General features: G+C 37.5%; 1 protein-coding gene across 2 annotated transcripts in view; it reads left to right on the top strand.

Annotated features, from left to right (window-relative positions):
• PLXDC2 (plexin domain containing 2) overlaps positions 1-12087 on the top strand; it is a 656766-nt gene extending 644679 nt beyond the window's left edge. For both annotated transcript variants that reach the window (XM_075587530.1, XM_075587531.1), the window contains one exon: positions 4833-12087. In XM_075587530.1, coding sequence (XP_075443645.1) covers positions 4833-4949 — 117 coding nt within the window. In that variant the 3' untranslated portion in view covers positions 4950-12087. The remainder of the gene's footprint in view (positions 1-4832) is intronic.
• The last annotated feature ends 11199 nt before the right edge of the window (positions 12088-23286 follow it).

Raw genomic sequence — 23286 nt, forward strand, 5'->3', positions numbered from 1 at the left:
CCCCTTCTTCTACTGACTTAAATTTGACATTGATAAATATTCCCTCCTATTTGGGAATTCTGACAAGCCCAGCACAGGGAAGGGGGTTTATTTCTAGGACTAATTCAATGATTGGCATGTGTGTGTGGATGAGAATTTAAGTGTTTGTAACATGGTCATTGTCACGGGAGACCAGACGATTACACCGGAAAGTTCCCACTAGTCTTTGACACAGAGACTAGCTATGAACGACTGTGAAGCTCTGATTGACGTTTGCTTACATACTGTACTTTCCCGGTCTCCATCTGAAATCATGAAAAAACAGGTGCTGACCAATCAGAAAAGAGATTGTCTTCGCTGAGCCAATCAGAGGCTGAGGGCTCTTTCGAGATGAACCAATCAAGACCAAGGGCGGTGACAGTGCTTAAGACACCACACCACAGTGGCGGGCTTAAGGAGAGTGGGAAATTCAAACTGGCCAATGAGAATCGAGCCGACAGGCCCCAGGCCTCGATTACCAGTTTTGGCATTATACCTCCCGCAGAGATGGATGAAAAGTGACTCTGCTCTTGGAGTATGTTTTCCTCACCGGCATGAGTCCATGCCCTTTCCCACTTCTCCAGTGTTCCTAAGCACCTCACCTAGCCCAGAACAAAAGAAAGCTCAAGCTTTCATTGTTGGCAGGGATTAGTGAATTATCAGCCCCCCACACAATGAAGCCTAACAAAATACATACAGTTCAATACACATGGGGAATAAACTGTCTTACATGGGGAACAAAACCAAATACTGGGCAGCCATTTTGCTACCTAAGACAGCCATGTTAACCCGTAACATAGGTTGCCATTTTGATGGATAGAGGCAACCAGCGGGCTTAACCTTTAATATGCATGCCAGGCTCCCCCACTGTCACAGTCATGCTAAGAGATACCCAGGGTATGGCACAGGTAGTGTTGATAATTGTTCAGTTTGACATATATGTTAACTGTAAAGAGTCTGGAACTCTAATCAATGGATAAGAGAATAAATTACAACGTAGTATGGCACAATTTTTTGGGGAGTATTGTATACCACATTCACTTGAGACACTTTTTTGTTAGACAACTAAAAAATATGTACTTTTTATTTGAATGGTTTAATTTATTGTCACAAGTATGTTTTTTGTTTTTGTTTTTTAACAAACATTTATTGCTGGATACGTTTATTGTTGCTTTGGCATACAGCAGGGCTGTTCAACTGGTGGCACGCAGGTCAAAAGCAGCCCATGAAGGGTCTTGATGTGGCCCTTGAACTCTGCTCCTGCTAATTTCATACTAGTTGCTTAGGCAGCTAAGTGCAGTTTGTCACAATGAAACTCACTTGTAATGTAAATATACATGGAACAGATGTTATAAATGCTTGCAAAGTGTTGAAATATAATTTGTTTTATTTAAAGGTATCTAAAATTCCATTACATTAAGCTTATGGCCCTTCTACTCCTACATGTTTTCTGGTCTGGCCCCTTTGGAGAACTAGGTGAAGAGCCCTGGCATACAGTGTTGAAACATGCTTCTTTCATGAACATCAAACCTGTCCCTTTGTTACATAAGGAGATTTTTTATCTGAATCCCAATGGGGCATCACGTACTGTAACTATCAAATCTATGTTAAAGATGCATGTCCTAATGCAGAATTATGAACTCTCTACTGTAAGTTCTTAAAGCAGTGAGCGACTGAGACTGCTCATACTACAATATATTATCTGGAACAAAACTACACATTATACTGCCTTATCATACATTTACTTTTTTCTGTGAAGGAGAGAAATAACATTTTATTTCATTTCAAGTAACATCCCTTTAATAAATGTATAGCTCTGTGTTAGAATCTCACACAAACCTAAATGGTCAGGACCCTGGGCTAACTGAATTCTATGATATGTAATTGCTTAAGAAAAAATGTAGGGAGTGGGATACAGTACTTTGCAATAACTGCTTAATTGTTCAATGTTTTTGAATGAATTGCAGATGTTTTCATATTAAATACAAGGACTTATAAAGGAAGGCCCTTGCTACTTTGCAATATACTGGCATGTGGAATTCACTGGTCCCACTAAGTTAAACATAACGAAGGTTGTAACAAGCAATTATTGCTGTTTCCAAACCCAGGATGAGGAGAGCACATTACTCAGTGTTCCAAAACTATAGGAATAGATTATAGCCACACTTTTATTCAAATCAAGTTCTACCAAAACATGACATTCTATGGAGAATGCCCTTACTATGTCTGTGACCGATTATTACAAAGAGTCCTGACTCTTTGAAAAGATGAGACTCAATCCAGGTATCTGATAGAAAGCAAGATATTTTAATCCACCTCTGTTCCACATCTTGCAAAACTGTTTCCCTGCTATGGAAAGTATTTCAGTCCCATTAATTTGATTGGAGCCTTATAGCATATTGAATAGGAGACCAAGAGAGACAGGCTGTCCTGTCCCACATACACAAATGTTAAGCATGTATTGGCATGGCGAAGATAAGAGTGTTATGAAAGAAAATCAATGAATTAGTGGAGAAATTATGACAAAAAGCCCTGATATCACCATTCTCTCCTCATCTTCCTTTTTCAGTACTTGTCTCTCTTTGATATGGATTTTCATATACTGTATGTAGCACTGTGTCCCATGGGGTGGGAGCATATAAGATAAAGGTCACAGCTATCCAAATCAATCAATCAAATATTACTCTATTTACATGCACAACAAATACAGTTTCTAAATCTCCAGCAGTTTTTCCAGAGTTTAGTGATCTTTTTAAAGTAATAGACTTGATCTAATGCATTACCTAAAAAAAAAAAACAGTGATAGACAGCACTCAAAAAAAGGAATAACAGATTATGATGCAGGGTGCAAAAGGAACCTACGGGGCCATAATTCCCCTAAAATTATGAACAAACACACACAAATGTTCCAGCACTCACTGTCTATATTGAAAAAATAATAATCAACTAAAGGATAATTTCCAAACTTGAGATGAATTTAATCTTAACACAAGAGAACAATGACTTGGAGTCATGTACCACATTGGAAGCAATGTCTCTGGGAAGGGGAGTATGGGGAAAGAACACGGGGAAAGAAGTAAACAACACACAGGGAGAAAACATAATAGGGGGGGAGGGTATGCTAGGGCGGCAACGTTTCGAGGTAAGAGCCTCTTCTTCAGGCCCGTTCCCTCTGGTCCAAAGGGACCAAGAGGTACTTCCCTAATTCCTCTTTCCCCAACACAATGTCCAGCCCTGTCTCACAATATAATAAACTGTGCAAAACAGCAAAAATCAATGCCAACGCTAACTGTAGTCCCTAAGCAGCAGGAGTTCCAAAAAGGAGAGCAATATAAAGCTAAGTCAAACTGTCCTTGTCAGCAACAAGTCTCTTCTGTAATCCTGCTGTGAAAAGCGCTGGTCTTTATATTGCTCTTTATTGCTCTCCTTTTTGGAGAAACGTTGCCCCCCTAGCATACCCTTCTCCCCCTATTGTGTTTTCTCCCTGTGTGTTGTTTACTTCTTTCCCCGTGTTCTTTTCCCACACTCCCCTTCCCAGAGACATTGCTTCCATTGTGGTACATGACTCTAAGTCATTGTTCTCTTCTTGTGTTAAGATTAAATTCATCTCAAGTTTGGACATTATCCCTTAGTTTTTTTATAATTTTTTCAATATAGACAGTGAGTGCTGGAACATTTGTGTGTGTGTTTGTTCATGATTTTAGGGGAATTAGGGTCCCATAGGTTCCTGTTGCATGCATTACCTAGTGCAGGGGAAATGTTCCAATTCCACATTTTTTTGTGCTGGTTGTAAAATAGCTAGATACAGTAGAACTGTTTCAGACATTTAAGTCAAGGAAACCCTACATTGGTTCTTCTGATTTGCATTTCATTTATAAAAAACCCACTGTATAATTTTCTAAGAAAAATGGTTGTTTTAGATGGATTGTAGAAAGAGACAGGAGACTAAATGTGACACATCTCATATACATGGACATATTTACAGCTAATAAAAGAATGAGGATTAAGGAACTGAAGCAAGCTGTAAAAGTTATTTTAAAGCAGTAATCGTCCACATTACATATATCGTTTTCATCACCTGAATCCAGGGCATGGCCCGGAAAGTAACTGCAATATTCCATGCTCCACGGACCTTCACTTCACAAGATAACATTTTTAAAATTACAAAAAAATGTCCCAATGGTTACCCCCAAAATACTGTGACGTAATCTTCCAATAACGTTGCGACTTTCTATTGGCCGCCAGAGTACTGCTAACTGTGAGCGTGACCATATTTTGTCCGCCAGACAAGTACTCTTGTCCAATGGTAACAGATGCAGATAACTCAGCAACCAGGTGGTGGACTATGACAAATCATTCTCAGATAAGAAAACAAAATACATATGTAAAAAAAAAAACCATAAAACAGTACAGTTTGCTAAAATATTAGAAATAATGTAGCAGTGATTAATGAGGTGGCATGCTAACGGCTCACTGTGCCATTAACAGTTTGTCACCCCATCAATGAAGAATGTTGGTCAAGAAAAAGGCATGTTATTGTTTGAAAATGAAATGTTTACGTATATCAAATCCAAATGTGGCAGGCCCTCAGCCTGAGACTTTGTCATCAAATATAGAAATGTTTCATGTATGAGAATTGAAGGGCTTAAAGTACAGCTTTTGACACAGAATACAAATAAGGGAGGCGTGAATATCCTGTAGAATTGCATGTAAAGAATTCATTACTTCCAAATTGTGTAGGATACACCATTAAAATAGACTTTTTTGTGCTTCCTTTAAATTTGAATAATTGAAAATCCTCTCTGTCCTTGCAGCGTCGTCCAAGCAGATGGCCGGCAATGAAGTTTAGAAGAGGCTCCGGACATCCTGCTTATGCTGAAGTAGAACCTGTTGGCGAAAAAGAAGGCTTCATTGTTTCAGAGCAGTGTTAAATTTTGGGGGGGACAAAGCACCAGTACTGGTTTCTGGTGGGAGACGTTTAATGTTTGCATATATTTTCCAAGAAAAGTTGTGAGCTAACGATGCAGAAACAGAAATGGATTTCTCACAAACCCTGATCAGGAAGAGCATTTTTTTCTTCTTGATATTCTATTGCCACTCACAGTAGTCTTCCTTTTTGGAATCTTGTAGTACATCCCGGGCACCTTGGGTGGACAACAGTAGGGACTGGACTAGCACTCTTCTACTGGCTTAAGGAGAGAGTTTAAATGAAAAAGTTGTACGGCTTTGGTCTAATAGGCACCTTCCTTTTGTTTACGTATTTTTTTTCCCCTCTGGGGCTTCAAAAAGATGAATTGTGCATTTGCAGCGTTATTATGCAAGGAAAAAATATTAGTGCAGGATAACCGCCAAAATTTACAGGTTGCAGATAAAAGTTCAATGTTAGTAACAAGGAATAAATAAGGAACTTTACATATTTGTGCTCCTAACAGCAAATAAAAATACCACAGGTGAGCACATTCACATGTCTCAGACAGGTCTGCAACCCTGCCTTTCACCATTATCTCTTAGCATACAGTGCTTCCACGGCAGGTATGGATTCTGAGAAAGTACATGCAAATGAGCACACCAGTGTGTCAACTTTTGCGTCAAATCCATTTTAACATGGAGCCCTAACAGGGAAGAGTAAATTCTTGAAAAAAAAAAAAAAATCTCTGCATATTTCATTGAAAATTAAATATTTGTCACATCTGTAACTGAATAGGTAGATATCCACTACACTGATCAATGTATAATATTAACTGGATTCTCAAAAGACGCTTGATATCTACTAAATGAAAAAAAATATTGTGTTTCCATAGTTACAGAAGAAAAAGAAAAATGCCAAAGTGGCCACAGTGATTTATTTTCTATTAGGAGGTAATTAGCAGGCGTGTTAACCCTTGTGTGACAGATTTCATTTACGTCCCAATTCTTCTTTTTTTTTTGCCACTGCTAGTTATAATTGGAATCAGCGACAGTTGACATTGTAGAAATCTTAAATAGATCTATATATAAATATACAACTGCAGATTGTGTCTTCTCAGGAACCTTTCTAGCAATTTTATTTCTTTGTTGAATCAATATAAAATTAAACAAAGTGTAAATTACTGCTGGTGATACCAGATTATTCATTTGCAACATAGTCATGTGACAATCTAGTAGAAATTTGCGAACTTGCTCACAATCACCTTGCCTATATATACCTCCCAAAACACTCATCAATACAACATACGGAGAGATACTGTGCCTGTGAATAAACCTCAGATACCTGGGCAATACCTTTCCACATGTTTTATAGATACTGCAAGGGATTTGGGAGTAATATACAGTACTTGGCGATTTGTGCTAGTCAAATTCCTAGACACATTTTTTTTAAAAGTTAGATTTTTGAACGTTCGAAATAAACAGCAAATTTGGTGAAAAGATTGCACATCTCTACAGCCTCAGTATAACTTTACTATACGTCTGTAGTAGCTGGTGCCATGAACGTGTATGGCTCAGAAATTAAAAGACATACCATGCACCTTTCAGCAGTTTTTTTAAGTTATTTTAATTTGTTAAGTGTCACTACAATGGCCCCTGAGAAATGACTGCTTCCAATCTAATGGGTAGATCCAATGTAGTGCTATAGTTATCACTCATTAACAGCTATTCAAATGAAGAGTCAGTAATTGGAGATAAAGCAAATTATCACACTTTTGTAAATACAGTACATATATCAGTTAGGGGGTTAGTCACTAAACGGTGATAGTGCTGATCGGGACACAATGGCACACTAACTCCCATTGAAGTAAATTTGAGTCTCAGCACTAGCACAGTTTCATGAGTAGCCACCTAAGACTTTCTGCTGAGTTAAATTTACATTAAAAAGGTTATTTTAATTTTACCTCCAAACTTCAAATAATGTTTACACCGCACCAACAATCATGAATAATTTCTTGAGAACTGGATAATTAACTAACGCTATGAAACAACAATTCTACCTTAAATTGTATTGTATGCAGAATTTTGAAATTGTGCTTATCAATGTAAACATAGTTTCTTTCTTTCTTATTTCTAGTACGTTCCAAAATGTTTATTATATTCCAAAACCACTGTTTCTTTGGGCATGGGAGGTAATATTAAAACAATTGGCAAAAACATTTGAATATTTTAGAAAAGTTAATTGGTTGTCTTTGTTACAGACAGATGACTCGTCCATCTAATAAATACTTGAAACTGGGCATAATCATTACTTATAATGGGAAAAGTACAATTTGCTTCTCGTTACATGCCTTTTTAGTAGATTATATTCAGTTACTATTGATGTGGGCCATTTCAGTCATTGTAAAATCTTTCAGAGTGGGTGCCTGGTGACAATTTACGAATGGCGTTATAAACTCCTAAATAAGTTGTCATTTTCTGCAATTCATTATGCCAAACAATGTTTGCTTTTTTGGGCTTTCTTAGAAAAGAAATCAAATGACCAATTTCTGATGGTTGTCTACATGCCTTATACAGGTGTTAGTAAACAAATAAGGTAGAACTTTATTCTGTCAAGTGTTATAGTGCCAATCTGATGCTTTTGCACAGAATGCAGCATTGACTTCAATGGGGTTTTCGATATCACACTTTATAGAATACGGGCTATGTGTGGTGTACTGTGATTTTTGAAGTTATTTGGGGGACAAAAGTTTTCAGAGTTCTTTTCAACTGCTTACTCTTTAGATTCAGATATTTCTAGTGATACAGAAATTAGTAGTCTACGATTTTCTATGAGGAATTCTCATTTAAATTGGTAACTACAGTCATTAGAATGCAATAGTAGGGTTTATAATCTATTGTTCTTACCCACCACGAAGGTCAATTAAAGTAGTGATGATTTTATAAAGAATGTACTAAATATACTCCATTTGTATTTGGACAAAAAATATCTAGTTTACATTACTTGTGTTAAATGTGTTAGCATTCGTTACTGCAGTCGTAGGGAAGATAAACAGAGACTTAACAATTGGGAATTAAAGCAACATTGTTTAGTTTTAAATTTAATTCATCCTATTATATGCAAACGGATTAACAGAATCACAAAAAATCTTGAAACACTGTATCTGCATCTCAAAGAGTTAGAATTAAGTATTTTTATTCAAATACATATTGTATGTATCTAAGATACATTCTCGGTGTAATGATTTCTCATGTAAATTGATGCTCATATGCAAAAAGATTTTCAATGCACTGTCAAATTAAATTAAGAATCAAGGCCAGCCAAAGGTGACTTAGGTGAGCTGTGATTACATTTGTGCAACTCCAGTGCTCTTTGGCGCTTACTCAATATACTGAGAAGCTGCTTCCATGTGCTGGAGAAAATTGTAGTCCTTTTCCTTTAATTGGAGCTGAACTCTTCTCCAGCACTGGGAAACAACGTCCCAGCAAAAGTGATTCTTTTGCGATACAGAGATACTGTAATAAGTTTCAAACAAAATAGAAAATGCAAAAAGGAAACAATGGGTAATTACATTTAGGTAAACAAATTCCAGAGACACATAGTGTAGGGGCAATGAAGATGAAAGTAAGATGGGCACACGGACTTGCTAATAATCATTAATTTATTGTGCCAAGAACTCCAACGTTTCGGCTCCCCCATTAAGTGTCCTGAAGAAAAGCAATTTGTAATTGCTTTCCAAACAAACACAACCAAATCTTTGTTTTAAGCATGGTTATATTTGTTTAAGGAATATTGTTATATTCTTTACAGAAGGTTTATGGGGCTGCCTTGTAAATTTGAGTCATAAACATGTTACTGTACATTAGAATGTCTGACCCATAGAGACTCAAGTTCTTATTTACAATGGTTATTCATTAAATGTGAGCCGATCAGGGCTCTATCACATGACAAATCCCACAGCGTCCACTGAGTCAATTCCTTTATCAAGCAATAGTGCCCCCGATTATTGACATTTATGGATAACACCCACAAGCCAAAGCTTCTAACTAACTCAGATATGTACACAATACTCTCTTGTCTAAATTTAGCATAGGTTGAACTTGATAGACGTATGTCTTTTCCCCACCTTATCTACTATGTAACTATGTAACTCTCAATAAAACTCTGAACAGGCTGGGAGTAGTTACAGTTATACATTCTGTCTTGTACATTTTTTTAATTTTTTTAAACTATTACATGTTTATTGATACAGGACAAAATAAAAACAATATAATGTAGATGTGTTAACATATAGGAATATTATGTTTTTCCATTCAAGCTAAGTTATGCATAGACAAAAGAACCATTCTTTCTTAGATTTAATTAATTAAAACAATAGAGTACCATGGTTTTTGCCACTAAGGCATTGTATGCAGATTAATTTGTGTTCCAGAAAAACAACGCTATTTGGTATGAATTTCACATAGAAACTAATAAAACAGTATTATTCTGTGAAAATGAACTTTGATAGATCTTTTGTGCACAGCCAATGTATTACAGAACAGGCTATCAAAACAGTGCACTCTTTAAACAATGTGCTGCTCTTTTGTAATTTAATCTGTTTGTTTTCCAGCTCGAACGCATACAAAAAATATATATAAAGCATTAATTTAACAAATCTGACATTTGCATTCACATTATAAAAATATACAATGTTTGAAAAGCCATAATTGGAATAAAATGAAGCTTGCATACTGTCTACCTGATGACAGTAATGTGAGAACACTAGGGGTAGCCAACTCCAGTCCTCAAGGGCCACCAACAGGTCAGGTTTTCCTGCTTCAGCACAAGTGGCTCAGTCATAATGACTGAGCCACTGATTGAGCCTCCTTTGCTGAAGCAGGGAAATCCTGACCTGTTGATGGCCCTTGAGGACTGAAGTTGGTCACCCCTGGTGTGCACAATAATGCATGAGCATCAACAATATCAGCAATCTGCAGTCCATGTTTTTTTTAGAACGATGGATTGGTTTTCAGATGCTAAAAATGTCGGGTCACCTCTGCAATAAAACTCTATACATGTACATGTTGGGGGAATATTCTTACTATTTCTAAGGTTTATGAATAACGTCATGAACTTCTCAACACACAATGCGAAAGTCTGTGTTTTTTTTACTTGGGTATATATACTGTATGAACATTCACTAAAGCAATCATCAAAGTATCTCTAAGTAAAATCGTGTGTGACCTGTAAGTAGCTGAAGTCTTTAATGCCTGCAGTGTTCATATTGAAGATAAGACTTTATTTTCTGAAGATAATAAATGTCATATAAAAGGTAGCAATGCTGTTAGCATAAAAGCAAATTGTGTATACCATTTACTTGTGTATCAGTTTAATGGTCAAAGTAGCACTTATAAGGTTTCCAAAAAAATATTTAGAAAGTCCTTTCTAGAATTCAAATCTCACACCTGCCTTTTTCTATATTATGAGTACAAAGGCAGAACAGAAACTCATTAAATTAAGACTGCATCCATTACTTTTAAAATTCTAATACAGTGCAAACCCATCCTGATAATTGGCAGCTAGACATTTTCCAATTTTCTGCTTTAATTCTAATAGCTTGATTAATTTACAACTCAGGACTGATGACTTACAGTATAATTTAAGCCATGATGGATTATACCATTTAAAACAAGCAAAATGACTGAGCACACCCTAATTCAAAAAGACACAAATCAAGAAATCAAATGAAACATACAAAAACAGCGGTGCCTCCAGCTACAGTGAATGCCCCTAATTCACCAACGCAATGATAAATATACAGTATACATACACAAGCTGGGCACCCCAGATAAAAGAAGAAGGCTTTAAAAAGTAACATGCTCCTGCGGCTCAAAACAGCAACATGTCGGTCCCAAACAGACCTTCACCACGGCCTGGTCCTCATTGCCATTCTGTCTATTTTTCAGAAATGTTTTCTTGTAATTGTCACAACTAATATTTATTTAAGGAATGGGAGATCTAGTTTCCACATTAGGGGGCCCAATTGTCATTTATATGCTGTCAATTTCAAAACGTCAAAACATATTAATTGTAATTAGCACTTTATATTCAAATTAAAACACATTTGCACATTTCAAATGTTTACTGGGCGCCCAGTGGCTACTGCAAAATGCTGCACAGTTATGCTACACAGATCTGGTTGTATTTTAATCAAGCAATGCTTCTTACAGCCAACAAAGCAAACACATATCAAGAGAAACGGAACACAAGGATGTACCAAATCAAGCCCAGATGCACCACATCTTAGTATTACAATGACAATGAGTGATATAATATTTCACATATACATTTTTATGAACAGTGATTCTTATCTTCTTTTGTGTATAAGCATTCCATTGATGAGTGATTGTATTTTTGTATTTTATGTCTTTTTTTGGGATGGTGGAGGTAATTTTCTCTTATAATAAGCCTTTTATTCCCTGTGGTTTAAATATGTACCCTGTAATTAAGGAAAAATAAACAGAAACATTTTACTTCCCCCCCCCCCCCCCCCGTTAAATACTTTCGGGAAGCAGTTACAACTTTCATCATTTTTTTTTTTTTTAATGGTGTTTGGAACTTTAACCTAAAGCTTTCTCTGAAATGAGGATTTCCCACAAAATGGGTATTGTAAGGAATCTACCATTACTGCAGGCGGCCAGGAAATCTGAACTTTACACTGGAGGTCTAATCTACTGCAGTTTCACAACAATTGTTCCGCATTCCGTTTTCAAATGTTGTAAATCCTTATTTCTTAACCGCCTTTATTATTTGCACTGTACTAATGCAGAAGTCAAATATATCTTCTTCTTTTTTAAAGATTCCCATAAGGTATGTATTGTGTTAGTACCATGCATTTGTCATGTATCCAATTTCACAGTTTGCTGCAATAATTCATTTTAACGGATTGTTACATTTATAAAATCATACAATATTCATTTAGTATCTTCTTGCTTGTACAGGGAAATTGTTTCTCAACTGAAAGTGTAATGTATGGAGGCTGCTGTAAGGTAGCGTTTACATGTTTATCAGTAAGGCGCCGGACAAAAGTCAAAATCACTATGGTAGCATTTTTGTTTATTCTGTAATACTACTGCCATGTTTGACTACATATTGAATAATAAAATATTCTTATGGTTTCATTATTATAATTTTTTTTTACTTCTTCAATTTAGTTTAGTTTGGGAATGTTCTATTAACGAGTAATACAATGTACGTGGTATGTGTAATACTGTACAATGTAAGTGGTATCTTGGTTACAAAACTGGAGGAAAGATCCTGCACCAGACAGCAAGGTAAAAGAATCACATTAAAACAGCAAAACATGTGAAATATTATATACAGTGGTCGACAAATTCACAAAAAATCTACTCGCCAAACAAGAAAATCTACTTGCCTCCTAGTACCACACGTGTGCTACTTGGGCCAATAGGAGCTCGCCACGATGTTAAATCCACTCACCCGGGGCGTGCAAATGTATAGGTTTGTCAAACACTGATTTTTATATATATATATATATATATATATATATATATATATATATATATATATATACAGTGTTCGACAAACCTATACATTTGCTCGCCCCGGGCGAGTGGATTTAACCCCCGGGCGAGTAAATATTGGCACAAGCAGCACACGTTTGGTACTAGGTGGTGAGTAGATTTTTTTGTGTGGCGAGTAGATTTTTTGGTGATTTGTCAACCACTGTATATATATATATATATATATATATATATATATATATATATATATATATATATATATATATATATATATCATATTTAGTTTCACTAAACTGTGTTAATAAGTTGGTCACAATGATTTATTGATGTTGTTTTCACTATAAGGTGATTTATAATAATACGTAAATGTATGCATCTCACAGAGAACATATTTTGTAATTTTTTTCACATGTTCACATAATTGTGGGCACGTATCTGGAGAACTAGTGCCACGGAGGACTTTCTCTTTTTCAATAAGATAATACTTACTGCAGTAAAAAATATATATTATTCCACTCTTAATGCCATTCCTAATGAGTTTTAAAGTATCCTTCGATTTCTATAGCAGGGTTTATCCCACCTCCCAAGCAGTCCAAGATATTTGCAACACTTTTCTGTTTGGGATAATATGATTGCCAATATTCCCAGCAATTTCAGCTGTAAACTGTAACAAAAGGCAATGTTACTGTAGTAATATAAGGAAACTTTGTAGCTATTGAGTTACACTGACTGAAGCAGCCATTATGGTAGGCGCACAATCAGGATTTTTACAGCTTTACAGTATAACAGGAGCACCAAATGGTTGTCAGCTTAGGTAATAATGTAGAATTATACAGTCATATGCCTTACATATAAAAATATGAAAAAAAATTAGGGAAAGTAGTATTGCTGCTTTAAATTGCTGCATATATGATATGTATTACTACTGTGAAGCGCTATGTACATTAATGGCGCTATATAAATAAAGACATACAATACAATACAAAATCAATGAGATTTTCTTTCTTTTAAAAAATAAAAAACATTTGTGCCTCAGAAATGTGGAACCTTTGGAAGCTATGTATCAATGGCCAAACAGTCTGTTTTGACACACTGCAAAATGATCTACTACAAGCTGCATCATCTATTACAGTGTTATTGCACCTGTCGGCGCACTCCTGCGGGGGAAATAACATGCTAGCCCCACTGCCCTTTTTGCACATGGCTGATTCAAGGCAACTACCGCCTCTCTCGCTGGCACATTGTGTTTGTCCCTCAGCAACACGCCAGTAAGTGCAATAACATCTGCTACATCTGTACATGCTTTCTACATCTGGCACGGATTGCTAAACTAAAAGGATTATGCCAGGCATGAAAAAAAAGGTGAAGAAATGCAGAGCACTGGAGACCATTTCAAAAGAGGAACCACTGGAACCCAACTGATGAAAAGTTAGTAAGTGGCTTTATTCAATCATGGATATGTTTAAAAACAGAAAATGTCCAAGACTAGACCTCCAACGCGTTTCACACCACTAGGGTGCTCTCATACTCCTTGAGAAAAGAGAAGCGGGTAATACTTAGATGAGATGGATGCTGGAGGGACCTCCATACTTTCTTTATTTGGACTTTTGATGCCTTATTGGATTTGATGCAGGGTCAGATTGTTCTCTTTTTGTAGGGCCTAAAAAAGGACTTTGCTGCTCAGCAGTTGTCATTCTCCATCATGGACTTCTTACCATTCAATTTCAGCTGAGTATCCCCCCCTTTTCTGTGGTTATTATGCCACTGTTTATAGGTGATTTGCCTGTATGTGCAGTTTAAAAAACGTATGCCTAGCTCCTGTGGGGGCATTATTATGGCTTTATTAGCACTATACAGGCACATCTCCTTTGTTTTAATCTAATATATTTACCATTGTCTGTCTGTTGTGGACAATTGTGCATTTGCACACTGAATCTCCCCTTTTTTTGATTCAGTGTTTATCCACCTTACCCTTGTGTGTCATGCATAGCTGCACTGTATTATATGCATATCTATAATCTTATTTAGCAGCATATCTCTCTTGGTTAGTCATTATACTTGCCAGTTGTAGACGCGTTGGATTTTTTTTATATATGGGGTATTTTTATTGTAGCAGCAGGGAATCTCTTTTTCCTTAGGGTATGATTATATAAAGTCCTTGTATTAACATTGGTTTTTGGCATCATTTTCCTTTCATTATTTTTGGAGGTTTTCTCTATGGTCCGTTTTTCTGTATGTTTTTTTAAATTGTAAGTGTTACTTTTTTGGTTTAATTAAAATTCATTTGACTTTCTGACTCAGAGTCTTTACATTTAATTACATTTAATTACATTTTTGGTTATTTACGGTTATTTTTTGAGTGCTATTAGTGGGATTCTGTTTGCCTTTTGTGTGTTTATGTATTAGTTTTTTCCCCAGCACCACTAGTCTTTATATTGTTAATTGTATGGATAATTAATCATTCTTATTACGGATTGGTTTTTGTTACCGTTTTTTCTTTGTAGTGTTAGCAACACGGCTTTGTGTGTTATATATATATATATATATATACACACACACATACAACTGTTTGTTTGACTATGGAAGTACATGATGGAGCACAGGGTGAAACAGCACACAAGCAATCAAGTTATGTTTTTGACAACACGACTAGGAATAGGAGGGCAGAACAGGTTTTGAGAATCAGTTGGAGGACAATTGTGAAGATTTGTCAGATCTTAAATCCCATTTTATCAAATTGGAGAAACATCTTTCCAATGATGTTACAGTAGGATATGGTGGGACATTAGTACACATTAAAATTATCTAAGGGTGAAACAAATCCACAGGGGATTAAGGGTCAAGAAGATACCCACACTTGGATTCCAAGAAGTGGTGTTTGAACAAAGATGGAAACATACTGTATATTAGATAATTGTTCCTTCAGATTAATGGATCTAATAATATCTTTGAAAAGTAAAGAGAAACAAAATTTTGAAAAGGACATTAAATTGATGCAGCAAAAAATGGAGCAATATGTCACAATAGATTGTTTCAAAGATCTGGAACAATCACTTTCGACAACCATAAATAAAATGGAAAAATAAATTATGAATAAAAAACAGGGAAAGTTCAAGAGGGATAGAGTAGATTACGAAAAGAATCAGGTGTACACATGGCAAAGACCGCCCTCTGTAAGAAAGAACCACTCTACTCCCTCTAGGACACAAAATAGGAACTCTCAAAATTTTCCAACACACAAATCCATTTAAAAAAAAGAATAAGCCATTTACAGATTCTTTGAGGGGAGAGTCAGATCTTTCAGACGCAGAACAGACACACTGTATGTTTTCAAACCCCTGGTCTTCTTAATGAGGATCGCCCCAATACTGACTGTGCACATACATCAATAACTTTCTGGGGACAGAACTCTAGAGAATTAAGTGGGGGGGGGAGGCTGGGGGGGAGGAGGGAAGGAAAAGAAAAAGAAAGCAGGAAAACAGGCCCAGAAGAGAAAGGCATTCTAAAAGAATCCTCAGGAAAGATTAATATATCAAATATAGATCTGTCAGATGCAGAACTTTCCCTTTTGAATAAAAGGTAGAAATAGGCTCCCAGCATGAACTTTTAAATTTTCGAAACGGTTATTGACTTACATAAATTTGTATGGAAAATTACCCTAAAAAAGTTTTGGGGGGATAAACAGAAACAGGAAGAAGTTAATTCTGGAAATGTAGAAATTAAGTATGTTCCAGGAAAGTTTGAAGACACCCTGGAATTCAATGAATTATGTTGACTTCAGGACCTTAACGAACTCCTAGATGATCAGATTGATGAGGAAGAACCATCTGCCTTTTTGGGTAGACGGAGTTCGGTCCTGAGAAATAAATCAGCTTTTTACCCATCCTTTGCTAAAGGTAATCATATATCCACCTTTGAGAAGTTAGTAGAGAGAGATCTGCTCTTACTCTCAGGTGGATATACATTTGATATTTGCCCGTTAAGATATACAGTATTTCCCAATAAACTAATTTAACACAAATGGAAAAAAAAACCCTTGCCTCCTTACATGCAAACATATAATTGGTTATAAAAAGTGCAGACAGGAGTGGGGGGGTGGGTCGATCATAATGCAGCATAGGAGGGACTATCACAGGGAGGCTTTACGCCAGCTTGGTGACACTTCCTCCTATGCTGTTCTGGGTTCTGACCCAACTCTCTTATATCAGAGAGAATTTCAGGGCTTGTTGGAGAAAGGAAAAATTTGGGAGGCACTTATCGATAAGGAGCTGGTTTATCTCTTTAAACCCCATCCAGTGATACCAATCTTCCATCATCTCCCAAAGATCCACAAGACTTTGGTCTCTCCTCCTGGGAGGCCAATTGTCTTCAGCATAGGATCTTTGGGAGATGGCTTATCCAGATATATTGATGGTTACCTACAGCCTCTAGTTCGGGAACTCCCGTCCTTTATCCTGTATAGTGGGGATCTCATTAACAAATTGGAAAATATCATATGGAAAAGACAGTACCTATGGGTCACACTCGATGTGACCTCACTGTATACCGTTATAGATCATGTCCAGTGTGCTGTTCGCTATTTTTTGGAGCGGTCCGATCTTTCTATTTCACAGAGCACTTTTTATTTTGGACTCAATTCACTTTTTACTCAAACACGATTATTTTCTTTTTGACGGTATTTTCTATCTCCAAACACATAGAACAGCTATGAGCACCAGCTTCGCCCTATCTTTTGCCAACATCTTCAAGGGGTGGTGGGAGCCGTTCCACGTGTTTGGAGATAGGAATCCCTTTAGGCACAATATTATTTTTTATAAATGCTTTATTGATGACCCATACTTATTTGGGATGGGTATTTAATTTCTTTAAATTCATGCATTGATTTATTAAACACGAACAATTTTAATTTAACATTCACACACTCACAGTTCTCAGAACGTTACTATTTGGACTTATTAATATATATAGATCTTAATTTACAAGGTCAAACTGATGTATACACAAAGTTAAATGCCCGAAACACTTTCTTATGAGTTGTCACCCCAGGACTCTTATAAAAGGGATCCCAAAAGGGCAATTCTTAAGATTAAGAAGAAATTGCTCGAAAGATGAGGATTTCACAATACAATCCAGGAAACTTTACGAGAGGTTCGTGGAAAGGGGCTATAGATCTGATGATTTGGATGAGGCTTTGGAACAGGTAAAGCAAATTGATAGAAAATCTACATTGGTGAGATCGAAAACAACTAAATCGAAGGATATTGGTAAAAGAGAATCTCCACTATTTGTGACGTACTGTCGCGGCTGAGTTTATTCTAACATTTACCCGGTCTCGGCCGCGACAGATACTGGGTGTGCGCCGCATTCTCCCGCGCACGCGCCAGAGCCTCGGAGGATCGGTCCTCCGATCGGGGCTTCCCCCTCCCCTCTCCAGATCTGCCGGGTCCCCCGGAGCCCTCCACCACCATCCCCCACATCGTGGGACACCAGGGCTCCCTTCGGGGAGCCCTGGGCACGCACGCCGTGCGCGCACGCTCCCGATGAAGCGTGACCGCGCATTCGTGATGCGCGGCACGCCGAGGGGATTCAACACGAAAGCCGGGAAATCTCGCGGCTTGCGGCTCTAGCCGTGTTCGAATAAAGTGTGCCGCCTCTGTAATATAGTGCACAAGCAAATGAAATCAGGGCCATAGTAAAAAAAAACATTGGAAAAGCTTAGAGCTTGATCCAGCTATACGAAACCTGGTTAAGGAAGGTCCCCAATTTGTTTTAAGGATGGCCAAAACCCTATCAAACAGCCTCTCATGAAGCCTCTTCCTATCAGAAGTATCTTCTGTAGTACAAAACGTGAAAGGTTCATTTTCATGCAATCATTGCAATGTATGTCCTTATATGCTGAATCTGTCTAGCTTTGTTTCCAAAGTCACAGGTAAAAGTTTTAAGATCAAATCCTTCATAAATTGTAACACAAAATTTGTGGTATACTTACTTACCTGTGGCAAACAGTATGTGGGCAGGACACTAAGACTACTGATAATAAGACTACAGGAGCACATTTGCTTGATCAAAAAAGGTGACTTGAATAATTCTGTACCAAAGCACGCATCATCGTGCATACAGGGTAATGTCAAGAATTGGACCTGTAAGGGGATAGAACATGTCCCACCATGGATCAGAGGTGGAAATAGATTACATAAATTAGATCGTAAAAAGATGTTCTGGATCTTTACCATTATTTTATTATATATTTATTTAAATTGTGCTGTTTCAAATGTATATCTGTGTGTGCACATATTTGATGGTTCAAACCGGGGACTCTACTGTATATCAAATGTTATATTTGTTAAAATCAAATGAATACTTTTATGAACATTATCTTTCATCTTCCCATTTCCTTTCCTTCACCCCCCCCCCCTTTCCTCCGCTTCTTTTCCTTACCCTTTTTCATGTTTCAAACATTAAATAATAATAAAGACAAAATTACAGTTTGAGACAATCTTTCACTTTTCCCTGGATTCGTTGGAAATCCATCAGATATGTTTTGTTAGATAGATTATACTTATTTTTATAGAGAGATTATCCACTTTTTTTGCACTAGACTCAATACAATGTTATAATGTATTTGCATATGTAATTTCATTGATTATAAAAACTAGGTGAAAAGTTCTAATATCTAATGTATTCATCTTTTTATTGTTTGAGCATAATATTAATGAATTGCATAACTGAATTTATCTTTACAAATCCTTATATCTTCAAATCCTTATTAAATTTAAAATCCCACTTTCAGTATCTTAATTTACACTGTTCATTAACCCTAATTGAGCCCCAGAACCCATCTGGACTTTCTTGTAAAGGGAGAAAAGACTGCTTGGATTCTGTGGAGCCTGAATTGTGAGCAGGACCACCATCAAAGAGCAAGGAGTCCATTGCCACATGCTTGGAAGCTATCCACAAATGCTATTTTATCAAGTGCTGGCTGTAAGTGCAATATTGTTCTAGCCAAGTCTAGTGTAATAAATCTACTGTGCCATGATCTTTTCTCTTTTTGTTTATATCAAGTCAATATCCTGAATAAGCGGAGGTCTAGCCTTATCTACCTGATTAACCTCTGAAACTCCAAGTGGGAATGAGTTTATAGATCACAAACTACATTAATCTGTAAGTGCATGAATTAAACTCAAAATGTCTAAATAGGCTAATAACCTTTATGAATATATTATTGTTTTCTTCTGTATTTACCCAATTTATGCTCAACAACTATACTTGAGTCAACGCGATGGAGGACATCTTTTCTTTCTTGCTCATATTTTGGAGGGACGTGGAACTCTCTCCTGGACTCTGACAGCTGTACTTAAATATACCATTTTGGACTCTATACCTTCCTCCATTTAAATTTCCACTGTATTATATTTTTTAATGTAATATTAGGTTAGTGATTAGTGCTACTTTTCCTGTAACATGGGAAGCAGGGGGTCCCCAAGGCTGAAATTAATGCCGTTCAGCATTGGAGATCCCCTGCTTCAATACTGTGATTAAAATAAAATAAAAGCAGCTTCATTACCTTAGCAGCTAGCCGCTGAGGTAATAAAGGGGTTAAACCAGAGTACTTGCTTTATTGGCGGTAGAAGGGGTGGTTGAAGGTGGTAGTGGCCCAATGGTGGGTGGTTAGGCCTACCGGGAAGGTTGCAGGAGGAGCTAAACCCTTCATTACTGTAGTGGTTGTAACCGCTAAGGTAATGAAGGGATTAACTCCTTCCACTTTCCACCCGTAAAGCCTAACCACTCTCCCTGGGGCCTCTACCCCCTTCACCCACCCCCTCTGTCCCCAATAAACATTAAAATACAATACAAACACCAGTACTAGTTAATACACCCATTGATTGCTAGTGTGGTTACATATGCCCTCAATGTGAGCAAAGATAACCCCAATGGCAATGAATTGGCACCCTCCTACCCACCCCTCTAACCCCAACATCCCCTCTCCCCCCAACACATACAGTACAGTAATGGGCAAAATCCCTACTTTCCAGACCTGGATAGTACAGCATTTTGCCCATTAAAAATAAAACACTACCCAGCCAGCATATAATAAATAAAAGTCGTACTTACCCCTGCCAGGATGAGGGCAATCCTCATTCTCCTCGTCTTCAGTGGGCACATACAGTAAAATAAAAAAAACTAACTACTGGTCTATAAGCCCTTGATCACCATAGCGGTTATTAGACGCTATGGTAATTAAGGGGTTAACCCCCTCCCGCTACCCACCCCAGAGTCATAACCACCCTCCCTGGGGTAACAACCTTCAACCCCCCCCACTCCCTCTACCCATTGATTGTTACAGAGGTAAACCATGACCACAATATGGGCATGGATTGTCACTGTGGTAAGAAATGGGCAAGCTAAAAATGAATAATAACCACTAAATAAAATACATTACATTTAAATAAAAATAAAAAAACATTTGCCAATAAACCCATTGATTGTCACAGTGGGAAACCATGCCCACAATGGAATTAATGGGCAAGCTGAAATATTTGCCCAAATATGCATTGATTGTCACTGTAATTATCTACCCTGAAATGGGTATCCTAAAACAAAAAATACACAATTAAATACAATTCAATCAATGTGTTTCTTAAGTTTGCTCGGATGAAAATTCATCCTCCTCATCCAACAGCGCCATCAACTCTTTCCCCACGATGCAATGATCCTCAACAGCATGATCCTCAGTTACTTGAAGAGGAGTCTCCGATGCGTACAGTAGTTCTTCTTTCTTTTCTTCTTTCTTCTCCAACATGTACAGGAGATGTTGATCCAACGGTTTCTAAGGCCTTTGATGTCACATTTGACTGACAAATGGTACATCACCAATCCTATGGAATGGAATGGTGGATGTTCCATGTGATGGCTTCCATTTTTATAGTGATGTGGCATCATAAAAAAGGGAGGGTTAAACCACAGTGGTGGGGGAAAAAACTAGCAGCACTGCAGTAACGGGCAGTTCGCAGCTCTGAGCACACACCGGTAAGGTTAAGGCTGTAGAATGTGATGACACAATGGTGGGCCGTTAGGTAATGGCCCGGAATAGTGAAGTATGTTGAATCAAACAGCAGATCAAACCAACACAGTGCTAATGCTATAGATACCGAAGGATCAAATAATAGCAGATTAAAATTGAAACATCCTACGTGTTTCGTAGCAGCAAGGCCACTTCATCAGAGAATGATTAAAAAGAGCTTTCAGGTACACTAAATACCCAGTGGTCTCCAGGGACTGGTCAGACATTAATTAGGTAAGCGGCCAATCCCAGTCGAACAGGGGAGAATACCACATCTGAAGGCCTAATATACCATATAATGAAATACAGAACATCAAATGAATATAGCAATAACAGTCAACATAAACTTTGGACATTTGGGACTTTCTATACATTTAAATTAAATAAAAAAAACATTTGCCAATAAACCCATTGATTGTCACAGTGGTAAACCATGCCCACAATGGAATTAATGGGCAAGCTAAAATATTTGCCCAAATATGCATTGATTGTCACTGTAATTAATCTACCCTGAAATGGGTATCCTAAAACAAAAAATACACAATTAAATACAATTCAATCAATGTGTTCCTTAAGTTTGCTCGGATGAAAATTCATCCTCCTCATCCAACAGCGCCATCAACTCTTTCCACACGATGCAATGATCCTCAACAGCATGATCCTCAGTTACTTGAAGAGGAGTCTCCGGTGCGTACAGTAGTTCTTCTTTCTTTTCTTCTTTCTTCTCCAACATGTACAGGAGATGTTGATCCAACGGTTTCTAAGGCCTTTGATGTCACATTTGACTGACAAATGGTACATCACCAATCCTATGGAATGGAATGGTGGATGTTCCATGTGATGGCTTCCATTTTTTTAGTGATGTGGCATCATAAAAAAGGGAGGGTTAAACTACAGTGGTGGGGGAAAAAACTAGCAGCACTGCAGTAACGGGCAGTTCGCAGCTCTGAGCACACACCGGTATGGTTAAGGCTGTAGAATGTGATGACACAATGGCGGGCCGTTAGGTAATGGCCCGGAATAGTGAAGTATGTTGAATCAAACAGCAGATCAAACCAACACAGTGCTAATGCTATAGATACTGAAGGATCAAATAATAGCAGATTAAAATTGAAACATCCTACGTGTTTCGTAGCAGCAAGGCCACTTCATCAGAGAATGATTAAAAAGAGCTTTCAGGTACACTAAATACCCAGTGGTCTCCAGGGACTGGTCAGACATTAATTAGGTAAGCGGCCAATCCCAGTCGAACAGGGGAGAATACCACATCTGAAGGCCTAATATACCATATAATGAAATACAGAACATCAAATGAATATAGCAATAACAGTCAACATAAACTTTGGACATTTGGGACTTTCTATACATTTAAATTAAATAAAAAAGACATTTGCCAAAAATCCCATTGATTGGTTAGGCCTCTTGGGTGGGTAGTTAGAGGGGTTAACCCCATCATGTCCCACAAAGCGATGATTGAGTGGCATGCAGATGGACCATAAGCGGTCCATGGTACCCGCGTTCAGGACTGCCTTTGTTAGTAGATGGGCATGTGAAGGGATAAACATGCTCAGCACTACATGCGTAAATGAGCAGTGTTTTCCAGAGTGTGCCTACAGAACAAGCAAAGAGATACAGCGTTAACTGATACAACCCATGACACTGACACTAAACACATGAAACTGAAACTTTGGTGGCAATAATAGTAATCCATGCATGATTTGTATACACAAACCTGTCAGAGTCATCAGGGCATGGGTGGTGGAGCACCAGCACAC

This window comes from Ascaphus truei, chromosome 2, assembly GCF_040206685.1.
Source record: "Ascaphus truei isolate aAscTru1 chromosome 2, aAscTru1.hap1, whole genome shotgun sequence".
In the NCBI taxonomy this organism is placed as follows: Eukaryota; Metazoa; Chordata; class Amphibia; order Anura; family Ascaphidae; genus Ascaphus; species Ascaphus truei.